Source organism: Rhinoderma darwinii, chromosome 11, assembly GCF_050947455.1.
Source record: "Rhinoderma darwinii isolate aRhiDar2 chromosome 11, aRhiDar2.hap1, whole genome shotgun sequence".
NCBI lineage: Eukaryota > Metazoa > Chordata > Amphibia > Anura > Rhinodermatidae > Rhinoderma > Rhinoderma darwinii.
The window spans coordinates 95,552,462-95,568,493 of record NC_134697.1 but is presented as its reverse complement, the minus strand read 5'-3'; the positions used below and the strand labels follow the sequence as shown (position 1 = coordinate 95,568,493).

The following is a 16,032-nucleotide window of genomic DNA, read 5'->3' as shown; positions in this document are numbered from 1 at the left end:
GCTGTTTTGAAGAATCAGCGGCGAGCACCCCCACACACACACATCCCCCAAACACGCAAAATCAAGTGTAATCAAGCGTTTTTTATGTGGTTTTTTTTTTTTTGCACGTAAAATGTGCAAAAAAAAAAAAAACATGTCAAATACACGGCGTGTGAACCGGTCAACTGAAAAGTCATTCACTTCACTTTCATCATTCTAAGGCTGGGTTCACATGACCTATTTTCAGGTGTAAACGAGGCATTTTACGCCTCGATTTACGCCTGAAAAGACGGCTCCAATACGTCGGCAAACATCTGCCCATTCATTTGAATGGGTTTGCCGATGTACTGTGCCGACGACCTGTAATTTTACGCGTCGCTGTCAAAAGACGGCACGTAAAATAACAGCCTCGGCAAAGACGTGCAGGACACTTATATACATTATATGCGGGACACTTATATACATTATATGCGGGACACTTATATACATTATATGCGGGACACTTATATACATTATATGCAGGACACTTATATACATTATATGCGGGACACTTATATACATTATATGCGGGACGCTTATATACATTATATGCGGGACACTTATATACATTACATGCGGGACACTTATATACATTACATGCGGGACACTTATATACATTATATGCGGGACACTTATACATTATATGCGGGACACTTCTATACATTATATGCGGGACACTTCTATACATTATATGCGGGACACTTCTATACATTATATGCGGGACACTTCTATACATTATATGCGGGACACTTATATACATTATATGCGGGACACTTATATACATTATATGAGGGACACTTATATACATTATATGCGGGACACTTATATACATTATATGCGGGACGCTTATATACTTTATATGCGGGACGCTTATATACATTATATGCGGGACGCTTATATACATTATATGCCGGACACTTCTATACATTATATGCCGGACACTTATATACATTATATGCCGGACACTTATATACATTATATGCCGGACACTTATATACATTATATGCCGGACACTTATATACATTATATGCGGGACACTTATATACATTATATGAGGGACACTTATATACATTATATGCGGGACACTTATATACATTATATGCGGGACACTTATATACATTATATGCGGGACACTTATATACATTATATGCGGAACACTTATATACATTACATACGGGACACTTATATACATTATATGCGGGACACTTATATACATTATATGAGGGACGCTTATATACATTATATGCGGGACGCTTATATACATTATATGCGGGACGCTTCTATACATTATATGCGGGACGCTTCTATACATTATATGCGGGACGCTTCTATACATTATATGCGGGACGCTTCTATACATTATATGCGGGACGCTTCTATACATTATATGCGGGACGCTTCTATACATTATATGCGGGACGCTTCTTGGGACGTAATTTGATCCGTTTTTCATTGAATTCAATGAAGAACAGCTCCAAATTACGGCCGTAATTGACGCCTCGCAAAACGCGAGTACGAGAATTTATGTCTGAAATGACGGAGCTGTTTTCTACTGAAAACAGCTCCGTCATTTCAGACGTAAATGCAGTTAGCGTGTGCACATACCCTAGGGGTATGTTCACACACAATGTTTTCAGCTGAAAAATCGGAAGCAGAACGCCTACAAGCATCTGCCCATTGGTTTCAATGGGAAATACGGCGTTCTGTTCCGACAGGGCGTTTTTTACGTGGTAGTTTTCCAAAAACGGCACGTAAAAAGACGCCCGACCAAAATGAAGTGCACATCACTTCTTGGGCCGTTTTTGGAGCCGTTTTTCATTGACTTTATAGAAAAACAGCTCCAAAAACGTCCGTTAAATGCGAGTTTGATTAAAAAATGGCTGAAAATCGGGAGCGGTTTTCCCTTTGTTTAGTAAGCGTGTGAACGTACACTTAGCCTTTTGGTGTGTCCTATAACTTCTTCCAGCTGCAGAATCACACCCAAATGGCTGCCGGACACTGCTTAGCAATTTGAAGACACCTTTTCCTGGCTTGTGAGAGGGGGGGGTGAGGTTCCCTCCCACATTTACAGCAGCTGTGAATCAGGTTGCTTTGCCTTATTCACCTTGCTGTAATTCTGGGAAGTGCTCCCCCTGGTGGCCAACATTGGAAAACATGTCAAATTATTATTTCATTTTTAATACTTTCCACCATATGGAAAAAAATACAGCAAAAAACGTAAAAAATATAATAGAAATAAGTAACAACACTTAAAAAAAAAAAAAGGTTTAATTTGCGACACATTCCCTTTAAGCATCTTGCATCCAGAATGAAGGTGCCCCTGGAAAGATGGCTTGAATCAAAGTTGACAAAAACTTCTCTAGGCCAGAAATGTGTGAAGAGCACTGTAGCCCCTCGGTAGAAGACCAGGCAATGAGAAGTAGGTGACGTACAAGCTAGCATGGTGCTGCGATTATATGGTGGCCACAGCCAGAAAGCGTATGAAGGCCTCTACTGATTACGTGTTGGCCACAAATCGTATACGGACGTGTTTGGTTGTTCGATTGTTGAAAACGAATGATGATGAACATCAACGCCGGAAAGTGGAAGGTGATTGTTCTGTTCTGTTTCAGGTCCTTATGAAGAGTGGAGATATAGCCGTGTACTTTACTACAGATGAGTGGGAATATTATAAAGAGCATGAAGGTTTTTACGACAAGCCCGCAACGGTAACGCCAAGGTCTCTCCGGTCACAGCGTAAGTGAAAGGTTCCATTATAGCTGTTGTAGGTGCGCGCTAATGGTGGGATGGGGCGAGGATGGACGCATGGACCCTTAGTTTAGGGTATTCCTGTCATCCGCCTGTCAAACACACACGACAACCACTTTGGAAACGGTTCGGTCTATGACATGGCCGACCACAAATACCATGATCAAGGGAAAGAAGTCATCACCTCGGAGTTGATTAACCCCTTCCCGCATTTTCACGTACATGCACGTCGGGGAATGCAGCCTGTTCGCGCATTCCCACGTGCATGTACGTGATGGAGATCGCGCGGGCACAGAAGCTGTGGCCGCGCGATCGCCGCGGGAGCCTGGCTGTGACTGACAGCTGGGCTCCCACTGCAACTGCCGAGATTGAAGAAATCTTCATTCTCAGCCGTTTAACCCGTTAAATGCTGCAGTCAATAGCAACCGCGGCATTTAAATCTATTGACAGAGGGAGGGAGCTCCCTCTGTCACCCATCGGCGGCCCGCGAATGCGATCTCAGGCTGCCAACGGGTTGCCATGGCAGCCGGGTGTCTAACAAAGACCCCCAGGCCTGCCCTGGCTATATGCCCATTATGCCGTGCTGGAGGCATGACCTAATAGATTGCCTGTCTGTTTTACACTGACAGGCAATAATGCTTTGGTATACTAAGTATACCAAAGCATTATATATGCGATCAGCAGATCGCATAGTGAAGTCCCCTGGTGGGACTAAAAAAAAAAATGTCAATCAGTTAAATAAAGTTTGTGAAAAAGAAATAAAATAAATTACAGTCAAAATCAAATAAAACTACTGTTTTGCCCAAAAAGTGGTTTTATTTAGTAAAAGTGCCAAAACAAATAACACATACACATATATGGTATCCCCGCGATCGTAACAACTTGACCAATAAAATGAACACATTAATTAAACCCGCCGGATGAACGGCGTCCCAAAAAAACGCAAAAAACAATGGCAAAATTCTCTCTTCTCCCATTCCCCCCATAAAAAATTAAATAAAAGTTAATCTATAAGTCCTATGTACCCCAAAATAGTACTAATAAAAACTACACATTGGCCCGCAAAAATCAAGCCCACGTACGACCACATCGACGGAAAAATAAAAACGTTACGGCTCTTGGACGCGGCGATGGAAAAACAAGTAATTTTTTTCTAAAAGGGTTTTTATTGTGCAAACATAGGAGAACACATAAAACCCTTACATATTTGGTATCCCCGTAATCGTGCCGACCCATAGAATAAAGGTAACATGTTATTGACACTGCATAGTAAACGGCGTAAATTTATACCGTGAAAATTAATGCTGGAATAGCTGCTTATTTTCAATTCTCTCCTAAAATAAAGTTAATAAAAGTTAATCAATATATTATAAGCATCTAAAAATGGTACAATTACAAAATACAACTCGTCCCGCAAAAAACAAGCCCTTATACGGCTATGTCGACGGAATAAAAAAAAAGTTACGACTCTTGGAATGCGACCATGAAAAAACAAAAAATAATCCTTGGTCATTAACGTGCAAAATGGCCTGGTCCTTAAGGGGTTAAAATCAGCTCGTAGTCCTAAAACACAACGTTGGGTATTTATCAAAACTGGTACAAAGGACAAGTCGATCAGCTGTTCATGGCAACCAATCGGTTTGCTTCTTTTTCATTTTCAAAATGGCTCTGAGAAATTAGAACTGGAATCTGATTGGTTGCTATGGGCAACTATTCCCAATTTTCCTTCTGCAACGGTTTTGATAACCCACCCCCCAACTGTATGATGATGGCTTCTGGAACCCAGAATCTGGTTGCTATGGGCAACGACTCCAATTTTCCTATACAACAGTTTTGATAATCTTCCCCCCCCAACTGTACAATGATGCTTTTTTTGGAACTGGAATTTGATTGGTTGGCAACCATTCCAATTTTCCTATGTATCAGTTTTGATAATCCTCCCGCTACTGTACGATGATGCGTTTTGGGCTCTGCCGTCTTTAATTGTAGCTCGGATCACAAAAATTAAGTTTGTTGGAGATGTATCTTCCCCCAGGAATTAATTTTGCGGAGTCTTGATAGTCTACCCTTCATTGTGAGAACGGTGGGCAGCATATTTTCATAATGTATTGAGCCGCCCTTCTTTTTCAGGATAAAGGGTGTAGCGTGGCGCACTCAGACTTGCTGAATTCTTCCTGAAAATTGGACGTACTGACTTCTTCCTGAAAATTGTGCGGCCATGTGACCTATCTGGTGGCCTTAATGTGGACCTTAAAAGGGGTTATTATGGACTCTTCAGAATCGGGAGCAGGGGATGGCATTGCATAATAAACTAACCGGAGTGGTGGAGAATGGTACCTCAGCAATGGAGCGTGGCATATTATTCAGAGGGCGAGTATCTGTTGGTTTATTATATAATGCCAACCCCTGCCCTACTGTCCTTTTTGAAAATTCCCGGCTAACCCCTTTAACTGAGTCCGGAGCGAGCCATTCATTTGATACCGTAACCCCAAAATGATACCGATCATTATCCTTACAGGTCGAGCTGCTCTCAGGGATACGACACCTAGTAAACCGCAACCGCCAACGGTGAGAACGAAAAAGAAACGAAAATATGTGAGGCGAAAGGTCAAGGCATCGACCTCCCATGGTGGGTGGAATGGACGAGATGAAGATTGGCATAAGCAGGAAGAATACGCCAACGACATGACGGCGAATAGCGATGAAAGTTTCGACAGTCTATTTGTCGTCAAATGTAGAGAATGTGGTAAAATGTTTCAGAACAAAGCTGCCTACATATCCCACCAGAAGACCCACACCCGAGTGTTCAGCTGCAACATCTGTGGTAGCTTTTTCCCTCACAAGCTGCCGCTTCTTCAGCACCAAAGAGCCCACATTGAATCAAAGCCGTACCCTTGTCCCGATTGCGGGAAGCGCTTTCCCCGTCTTGTAAACCTGGAAACACATCAGAGAGTTCACAGTGGTGAGAAGCCATTCCATTGTTCTGAATGTGGGAAAGGCTTCTCCTGCGAGGCAAACCTTTTGAAACACCATAGAATTCACACCGGGGAAAAACCATTCACTTGTACCGAATGTGGAAAGTCCTTTGTCAAGAGTTCACATCTGTCCCGTCATAAACGCATTCACACAGGGGAGAAGCCATATCCATGCACCAAATGCGGGAAGCGCTTCACCAACAAAGAAAACTTGGTCACTCATCAAAGGTTTCACACGGGAGAGAAGCCCTTTCCATGTGGAGAATGCGGCAAAAGCTTCAAGTTTAAGTCCCACCTTATGGTACATCAGAGAACGCACACCGGGGAGCGGCCGTTTTCATGCGCTTACTGTGATCGGCGATTCATTGAGAGGTCACATCTTGTCAAACACCAGCGTTCTCACACCGGTGAAAAGCCGTACTCGTGCAAGCACTGCGGCAAAAGCTTTGCTCGCAGTTCGCATTGCGTAAACCATGAAAAGACGCATATACGAGAGAAAAAATATCCATGCCCAGATTGTGGGAAATGCTTTGGACTAAAGAGTCAGCTGAATAGGCATTGGAAAGCTCACTAGGAAATGGTTGTGAATGTATTTATGGATGTGCTAATCTTATTCTAAAGTCCAGTCAGATTTAGAAAAAAAAAAAAAATTCCTGCCCACTAGAGGGCAGTATTACAGTTGTTATAATATTTTCCATAGGTGGCAGTATTTCAGTAGATTTTTATTTTTTTATTTTTTCCCTTGTCCCTAGAGGGGCAGCATTAAAGTATTTATTGTCTAGGCCATAGGGGACAGTATTAAAGTAGTTTGTGCTGGTAGAAATCTATTTAGTCAGGGTAGTGGGGGACTGTGCTCACTAAAAGGGTTTTCCAAGTTATTCTAAAAAGTGGCAGGGGTGCATTAAAAAAGAAAAAAAGAGCCATTACTCACCTCACAGATCCCTGACATTCCAGCGCCGCTGCTTTGGTCCTGGGCGCCGCGGTCTCATGACACAGCTGCAGCGAAGGTGTTCCTGTAGACCTATGTGATCGCTGCAGCCAATCACGGGTCTCAGTGGGTCTAGGACACAGTGATTGGCAGCAGCGATCCCGTTTGTATATGGGCATGTCATCGCTGTAGATTTGTCAAACAGTGGCGGATAGGACCGGAGCGACAGCGCTGTAATGGCAGGAATCTGTGAGGTGAGTAAGGTGGATGTTTTTTGTTATGCATCCCCCCTCCTATCCTTGCAAATTTTTGGAAACCCCCAAAGTGACAACTGTTTCTCTGAGCCATAATGTGTTCAAACCTGTTGTCACTTTCATAACTGGGGAGGGGGCGTCAGTGTGCACAACGAAAATCTCCTCCTCCTCAGGTAAAAGCAATAGAAACCGGTAATAATGACTGGAATCTCTTATACAATTTGAATGTTATGGACAGATGCGGAAAATGAAAATTTTGTGGAAAAATAAAAGTCCAACTCCCCTCAACATCCGGTAGTCCGCCGCTTGTTTTCAGCATAGACCTCTCTGATCACCTGAAATCACAAATAGAAAAAAAGCAGGAGCGGACGACAGCCGCAAATTGTACGGTACGGATGCTCACTGGGCCCCATTACATCCTATGGGCCAGATCATTTGCAATGTCCAGAATTTTTGGGTCTTTTGAAAGACAGATAAACCTACTCGACGTGACGTAAATCATACCTGATGACAGAGGTGAGCTCCTCTGTTCCACCAGATGGGTATATTTTGTTTTTAACAATTCTTCAGGGGAAATAGGAAAAGTTGTTTGTTTTTTTAAATGTTTTTGGTTTTTTTTGTACTTAAAAAAAACTTTTGAACTGATTTTTACTAGTCACGCTAGGGGACTTGATCCAGCAATCATTGAGTCGCTTGCACTATATACTGCAATACTAATGTATTGTAGTATATTGTGTTTCTGACAGGCACCTATTAAGCTTAGTAGGAGTGCAAAGAAGTCAGACATGGGGGGGCCTTCATTAGGCCCCTATACTGACATGCCAACCATTGGCACCCCGCGATGGAGTAGTATGGGGGGCGATGGGCTGTCAGAGGGGTCCGTCCCCTCTTTCTAGATGCCGAGGTCGCTATTGACTGTTAAATGAGCAGATGAGCGCGATCCCGTACAGTTTCTGTTGAGTGCGGATTGTAAGGTGTCTAGAAGAGAGTAAGCTGAGATAGCTGGCTGAATATTAGAGATATTAGATGGCCAAAACGGCAGGTCTCGAAACTTTTGCGCCTTTTGTGACACAAGCGTGACAGGTGCCTATCTGAAGAAGAATATCTGTGGAAACGTTGATCTGCCGTGTTGATTTTTTTGGGGTCGTTGTCCGGTGCAATCTTGATAAGTCATTTGTGACAAATGACGGATCTGCATTCTTTCTAAAGAATCCCAGTCTGGGCCACAGATCAAGGCAGCGATTGATCAGCAATTCATCGTTATAACTTATTATTGAGTGGTCGTTCAGAAAACGTTAGTATGGAGTCCCTAATTTACGGCTGCCTCAAGTGTACCAGAAGTTTACAGGTGAAGGGGCGCTTGGAGATCGGATGGTGGTTAGCAGCGTAGGATGGGTCAAAAGATGTTTTTGTTTTTTTTGTAATGGTGTTGTAATCGCATGTTAAAAAATTTGTTTCGGGGCTAATTCTATCGAACACGTCCCTGAAATTAGTTTTGGTCCGAATAAATTCACCATGAGTCACAAGTTCCCCGATAGCCCTGTCAGACTCAGGGGAACGCAATTCCATAAAAAAAAAACACTCACCACCTCCCCTGGTCTTCTGTAGCGACATGTCCCTGCTGGCAGGTGAGATGAAGTAGGTGTCTCATGTGATCGTCGCAGCCAATAACAGGTTGCAGCGATCACGAGGCAGCTACGTCTTCTCACCTTACGGCCAGGATGCGTCACTACGGAAGACCAGGGGAGGTGGTGAGTATGGAAGTTTTTTTGAGGAAAAGAAACCGTTCCTGTATGGTCTGCTGTGGTGAAGATGAAGTCATGGACTTCATAACACATGATACACTCTTCTGAAAGTTTACACTAGACTGTGGACTGACCGGTGGCAGCGTATACACTAGACTGTGGACTGACCGACAGTGTAAAGGATCTGCCAGGCACTTCTGTGTATACGCCTATGGGTAATCAGTCTGCACCTGGTTCTATGTCTCTGAGACTGACTCCATCTTCCACCACTCAGGATGGCAGGCTTAGGAGTGGGAGAGCCTATCGCAGCCTGTCCAGACGGAGCTAGCTCCCGCCCTCTGTCTATTTATACCTGCCTTTCCTGTTCCTCCTTGCTTGTGATTCTTCTCGTGTGGTTTCCTGGCCCTGCTGCAGCTTCTGAACTATTTGACCCTGCTTCATACTGACCCCGGCTTTCTGACTACTCTCCTGCTCTGCGTTTGGTACCTCGTACATTCCTGGTTTGACTCGTCTCGTTCACCTCTCTTGTTGCTCACGGTGTTGCCGTGGGCAACTGCCCCATTTCCCTTTGCTTGTGTCCGTTTGTCTGTCGTGCACCTACTGAGCATAGGGACCGTCGCCCAGTTGTACCCCGTCGCCTAGGGTGGGTCGTTGCAAGTAGACCGGGACTGAGTGGTGGGTAGATTAGGGCTCACTGTCTGTTCCCTACCCCCCTGTCATTACAGGCAGAAGCGTATACACTAGACTGTGGACTGACTGGCAGAAGCGTATACACTAGACTGTGGACTGAGCAGCGGCAGCATTTACACCACACTATGGACTGACGGGCGGCAGCGTTTACACTAAACTGTGTACTGACCGGTGACAGCGTTTACACCAGACACCACCAGGGCCGGACATTGGTTCAACCTGTAGGTAACCTGTGTAGGTAACGGGGCCATAATCACCTTCTGTCTATTAGATTACATGTAAATGTCGGAGTGGATGAATTTTTGGGCTAACAATTACAAGTGGATGTAGAGAGACGTAAGGGGGTGATCTATAGGAGAGCAAGGGCCCATATACTGTTCTTATACGGGGGCCCTCAGCTGTCTGTGTTTTCCCCTGGGCACCACATATAAACAGACATACACACCACATAATATATAAACATAAAATATACGTTTGTTTTATGTACATATATACCCCATATATAAATATACATACACATTATATTCACTCATTAGAAGTGGGACTACCTTGGTATTAGCCAATATGGCCCTGGGCTGCTCTGTAGTGTGGTGTTAAAGGGGCTGTCCAGGCACGGACAACTGATGACCTATTCACAGGATAGGTTATCAATATATGATCGGTGGGGGACTGACACCTGGACCCCGAAACCAATCGGCTGCTCTGGCTGCCTCCATTCACTGGATGTCCATGCTGGAAGCAGATGGCTCCGTACACTGCAGCTCAGCCGCTATTCTGTGACCGAGCCATCTGCTTCCGGCATGGACATCCGATGCCTGGAGGCAGCCGAAACAGCTGATCGGTGCGGGATCCGGGTGTCGGACCCCCACCAATCATATATTGATAACCTATCCTGTGGATAGGTCATCAGTCGTCCGTGCCTGGACAACCCCTTTAAGCTCTCTCCCACCTATGGAAAGGATTTCCGCCAGTCGTGTAGACCGTGTGGTAAGAAGGAGGGGAGAACGGTCCTCTGCGGTGGTGAAGATGAAGGCGTGGACATGATACGCTCTTCAGAAGAGGAGGGGTTGAAGCCGACTATTCACACAGATGATTTCTGTAGCGTAAGGAATGTCTCGTTTACTTTAATTTTAGAACCGTATTCCCACAGTGCAGTTTTTGAAGCCACAACCTGGAGGAGAAGTAGAATCAAACCTAAATACTGTCCCTCACTTTACTATCCACTCCTGGTTGTGGATTCAAAAACTGCACACTAAAACTGCACCAAAACTGCAGTGTGTGAATAAATCATAGAATTACAATACATACCTATGTGTGCCAGTATATTGTGCCTTTGTATGTCGTGATTCTGACAGTCTGCAATTCAGCCCTGTTGGAGGCCGTGCGCTGTCGTCCCCGTGCTGTCCGCTTTTTTCACCTGTCCATTTACTCTAATGGGCGACTGTGGTCCGCAAATATGGATCAAAATAAAATAGGACATACTGTGAGTTTCTCGCAACGGACACACACTCCGCTAAATAAACAGATGTGCGAAAGGCCCCATTGAATTTTCATGGGTCAGCGTGCTGCCCGCTGATGAGAAAAACCTTCGTGTGAATAAGGCCTTAGGCGGTGCAAATGTTGAAGGGTAACTAAACTTTCCAAAAACTTTTTACATGTCATAGGGACATGCCAGAAGGTTTGATCGGTGGGGGTCCGAGTACTGAGACTAAAACGATGTGCCGGTTTGTCTCTGATCGGTTTTCCTCGGAGCGGTGTGTGGGCTCAGTAAAAAGTCTACGAGTCCGTACACCGCTCGATCGGTTTTCTGTGGAAAGCCGATCAAAAATGAAGCGGCACTGCGCTCACCCGAGCGCTTCTGCCACTTCATCTTAGCGATCGGTGAGGCTCTTAGTGCCCGGAGCCCCACTGATCAAAACTTTTTAAAAGTTTAGTAACCCTTTAAGTTCTATTAAATTTAAAAAAAAAATGTTTGACACCCACAACACCATGTTTGAATCCAGCTTTAGGTTCCCACGTTGCGATAGTGTACTGCGTGACAAAAACGCATGTCAAAACCGTATGAATTTTGCAATGCGGGAATTGGAGATGAAACCCATTTTTCCCTGTAAAAACTGCGCTGCCAATTATCACATTGCAAATCCATGGTAATCCGTGCATAGTTTTTGCTGCATGTCACACTACCGCGATGTGTGAATGCACCCTGAATGCCCCATGCACACAACCATGCCCGTAATCACTGGCACAGCCGGCTGTGGAGAGTCATCCGCGGGCCGTGCTCCTATTATAAAGTATAGGAGCACGGTCCGTAAAATAAAAAAATAGGACATTACCTATTTTTTTACAGAAGTGTTCTACGGGCCGTAAAGATACGGGAAGGTCGTCAGCCATAGAAATGAATGGGACCGTATTCTACGGGGGTGTGCGTGGGGCCCGATCCTTTGTTTTATACATGACCTCTCCCCTGTCTTTGACTTCTCCATTGATTTTCTCATTGCAATAACCTGAAGAGACTTTTTTTCTGGCCTCTGGTCGCTCTGAGCCGTCAGCTGAGCTGGAAAGAAAACTCAGAGAAATCAAATCATCGTATGGTAGGAGTAATATTTTATGGTTTCTACCAGGGACAATGGGAAGGTTTACTAATACGTTACCTTAGATGGTACCATTGGGCGATGCGGCCCGCACTTTTCTATGCCAGTCTTGGTAAATCTGACCTGGGGTTTGGTCCATAGCTCGGCATTGGAAAAATGATTGTATGTTGATTTTCTCGGCTTTTTGCTTTGTGACTTTTTGTTCTGCCCACGTTACCCCGGTGGTGTTGGTGTGGTCCAAAAATGCCCCCCCCCCCTTATTCAACATTGTAATAATGCCCCATATAAATACAGTCTTCGGCTTGATGCACACGCGGACTGTCATGCCCATTTGTGGGCCGTGCTCCCGTTATAAAGTATGGAAGCACGATCCACAAATTCAGATGACCCTATTTTTTGCGGGTCATTTCTACGGCCCGGACACACACCCGTAAATACACGTGAAGGTGTCCGTGGGCCATAGAAATGAATGGATCCGTATTCTGATCAAAATTACGGTCGTATGCACGGCGCCTGAGGGGAGCGTTTATACTGCAGATTTTCAATAACGAATTTCATTGTGGAATATCGGCCGCATAATACAGTAGCAGCAGAGTCATGATACTTGGACAAATCTTATCCACACGCTGCGCAAATGATAAGCGGAAAAAACGCTCAGAAATTGACTTGCGGTGCATTTTTTTTAATCCGCAGCAAATCAATTGTATTTGCGTAATCGCTCCTTTTTTGTTGCGGGTTTTCCGCATTGAATTCAGTTTGGAGGTAAAACACAACAAACAGCAAAAAAATCTTATACTTACCCAGAATTCTGTGCTACTTCGTCCAGGCCGACCTCCTGGGATGACGTTTAATCCAATCACAGGCTGCAGTGGTCACATGGGATGAAACGTCATCCCAGGAAGCAGGACTTCAGAGGGTAAGGCTACGTACACATGTTGCGTATTTTGCTGCGGAAAATATGCACCTAAACCGCAGTAAATTCGCAGGAAAAAACCGCACCGAATTGTGCATTTTTCGATGCGTTTTTTTAGCGTGTTTTCATGCTGCGGATTTTGGTTTGATTTTTCCTCAGCACTAGGCAGATACAATTCGCAAACGGAGACGCAAGATAAATGGACATGCGCGTGTACGTGAGATTTCCTGGAATCCGCGCGGCAAAGCCGCATGTAAAACTGCATCGTATGCATTAAGCCTTAGGCTTTGTTCACATCTGTGTCGGGACTCTGTTCATGGGTTACATCCGACCTTTCCATCAGGGGAACCCATGACTGGAACCCAAACGGAAACCAGAGGTTCCTGTTGTCACCACCAGTGATTAAAATGGTGACGGATCCGGTGCAAATGGTTTCCATCTGTCTCCGTTGTGTCAGGGTTCCGTCGTTTTGACGGAATGAATAGCGGAACCCTGTGCTTGTTAAATTGCTATATTCAAACATGATAGCGCGGATTTATCAAGACCCGCGTTCATATGCCAGTCTAAAAGAAAAACGTGCTTTGGAGTGAATTGCGCCAAATTTTTAACATTTGTAATAAAATTGCCGCATTTTGGACTGCCAACTGCTAAAAATGATTTTTAATAGCGGTACGTTTCATCAGTTTTAATATCCAATTCACGATCACAAAACATAAGTCATTTATGCAGAGTGCCCTTTTGTTTAGCCCGGCAAACATGCCCCCGTATCCTACACGTTTGGGGGCGCCAGATAATCTACTCTTCTCAAAACTCAGACTTGAGTAGTTTTAGCGATTGCCTTCCCCCAGGCTTGTACTCATGGAGCTTCCACTGCTGCAAAGATCGGCCCAACAGCACTCCCCCGCTGGAATTTTTTTTTAAAAATTGCACTAATTTTTCACGCCCAATTTGCACCCGTGCAGGACCCGTTTTCACGGATCCCTCATAGACTTCATACTACTTGTGTTTACCAGCTTTGCCACCATTTTATTGTCCGTCTATTGCCACTTGTTAATCTGTATAGCCCTCTCCAATACAAAAATATACTTCTGTGGCCGAAGTCAGGCCAGATTCCTACGTAGCGGAAACGCTACACAATTTCCACAACTGAATTCTGTGCGAAGTGAATGAGATTGAGAAAATCTAGACTCTGTCCCCGCACCACGATTAATAATCATGTAATAGCACGTAGTGGTGCGGGAAGTGATGTTTGGAGCGGGCCCACCCGCTGAGCCTAATCCATACGCAGCAGGTGTCAGCTGTGTATTACAGCTGACACCCGGGACTAACGACCAGGAACAGCGATCGCGCTGCTCCTGGCTATTTATCCCCTTGAAAGCTGTGATCAATCACGATCGCAGCATATGACACTAGAAAGAGGGAGGGGCCCACCGCCGACAGCTCGTTGGCCCCCCATGGTGCGATTTCGGGGTGTCGATGGTTGTCATAGCAGCCCAGGGGCCTGATGAAAGCCCCCAGGACTGCCTTTCTTCATCTGTAAAAATGACAATATACTAACGATCGCTGGCTCAAGTCCCTAGAGGGACTAATAAAATGTGTAAAAAAAAAAAAAAAAAGCTTAATAAAGTTTAGTAGTGTAAAAAAAAATAATAATATATATATATATTAAAAAAAACCTCTTCCCACTTTTCCTCTAAAGTAATGTAAAAGATAAACAAAATCGGTATTGACGCGTCCGTATATGTCCGAACTATTACAATATACCAACATACCAACTCGTCCCACTAAAAACAAGCAATTTCTGATAGGAAAGGGTTAAATCCGCATCTCGTAAAAAAAGCCTTATACTTGCGACCTTACTTTTTTTCTGTCTTTCTTCAACACCGGCTACTGGGATAACGTTTCATCGCGTGTGACTGCTTCAGCCAATCACAGGCTGCAGCGGTCACATGGGCTGCTGCGTCATCCAGGGAGGCCGGACTGCACGACCACGTAGGGAAAGCATGAACATTTTTCTGGGGCTTTTTTTTTTTTTGTAGCACTGCTTTTCACAACGGAAAATGCCGCCCGAAAAAATTGCATCATAATTTGATAGACTCAATGTGCTGCAGATTCTAGATCGGATACCCTGCAAAGTTTTAAGCAACATATCCGACCCGTGGGAACCCAACATTCATAAAACTTTTGACATTTTTCCAGTTTAAGTGTCGCTAAATGCAGTCCGGCGGCTCAGTTGGCAGCGTTTGGCAGACACACAAATGTCATGATTGGGCAGCCCCTTTTTAGATACTGCCACAGTGCCCTCTGTAGATGCTGCCACAGTGCCCTCTGTAGATGCTGCCACAGTGCCCTCTGTAGATACTGCCACAGAGCCCTCTGTAGATACTGCCACAGAGCCCTCTGTAGGTAATTCCACACACACCTAGATAATGCCACAGTGTCCTCTGTAGATGCTGCCACAGTGCCCTCTGTAGGTAATGCCACACACACCTAGATAATGCCACAGTGCCCTCTGTAGATACTGCCACAATGCCCTCTGTAGGTAATGCCACATACACCTAGATAATGCCACAGTGCCCTCTGTAGATAATTCCCAATGCCCTCTGTACATAGTGCCACACACAACTCATTGTAGATAGTGCCACACACAGCCCATTGTAGATAGTGCCACACATATTTCCCTATAGATAGCTCCAATGGGGGTCCCTCTAAGAGTGGAATCGCCAGCCAAAGCGTCTCCTGGGGGAGCCCCTGATCTCACTGTCCATATATATGGACCATTATGTCAGAGGCCTCGTCTATCAGTGGAATCCCCAACCAGTGCGTCAGCAACGGGCTGGCTGGGCATCCCGGTCTAGGAAGAGCCACTGACGTTACTGTCCATATATATATATATATGTCTATCAGCAGAATCCCTGACCAGAGCGCTCTAACTGGGGATTCCACACCTAGAGGGAGCCCCAATGAAGATATTTATAGAGAGGGGATTGTAGCGCTGTCCGCAAGGTGGGGTGTGTGGCATTGCACGATCTACAGAGCTGTGTGTGCGGTGCTCCACCTTCGGCCTGCTGTCATCGGGCCGTAGATGACAGCTTCAGGGGCCGCATTCGGGCCACATGTTGGAGACCTTTGGTATATGGCATCCGTTCAAGGTATACATTGGAAGCTTT

General features: G+C 44.9%; 1 protein-coding gene across 1 annotated transcript in view; it reads left to right on the top strand.

Annotated features, from left to right (window-relative positions):
• The window catches only part of LOC142663079 (uncharacterized), a 50,711-nt gene extending 43,500 nt beyond the window's left edge, over window positions 1–7,211 (top strand). The window contains exons 8-9 of the mRNA XM_075841380.1: window positions 2,631–2,754; window positions 5,285–7,211. Of these exons, the coding sequence (XP_075697495.1) occupies window positions 2,631–2,754; window positions 5,285–6,315 (1,155 nt within the window). The 3' untranslated portion in view covers window positions 6,316–7,211. The remainder of the gene's footprint in view (window positions 1–2,630; window positions 2,755–5,284) is intronic.
• Window positions 7,212–16,032: the final 8,821 nt, after the last annotated feature.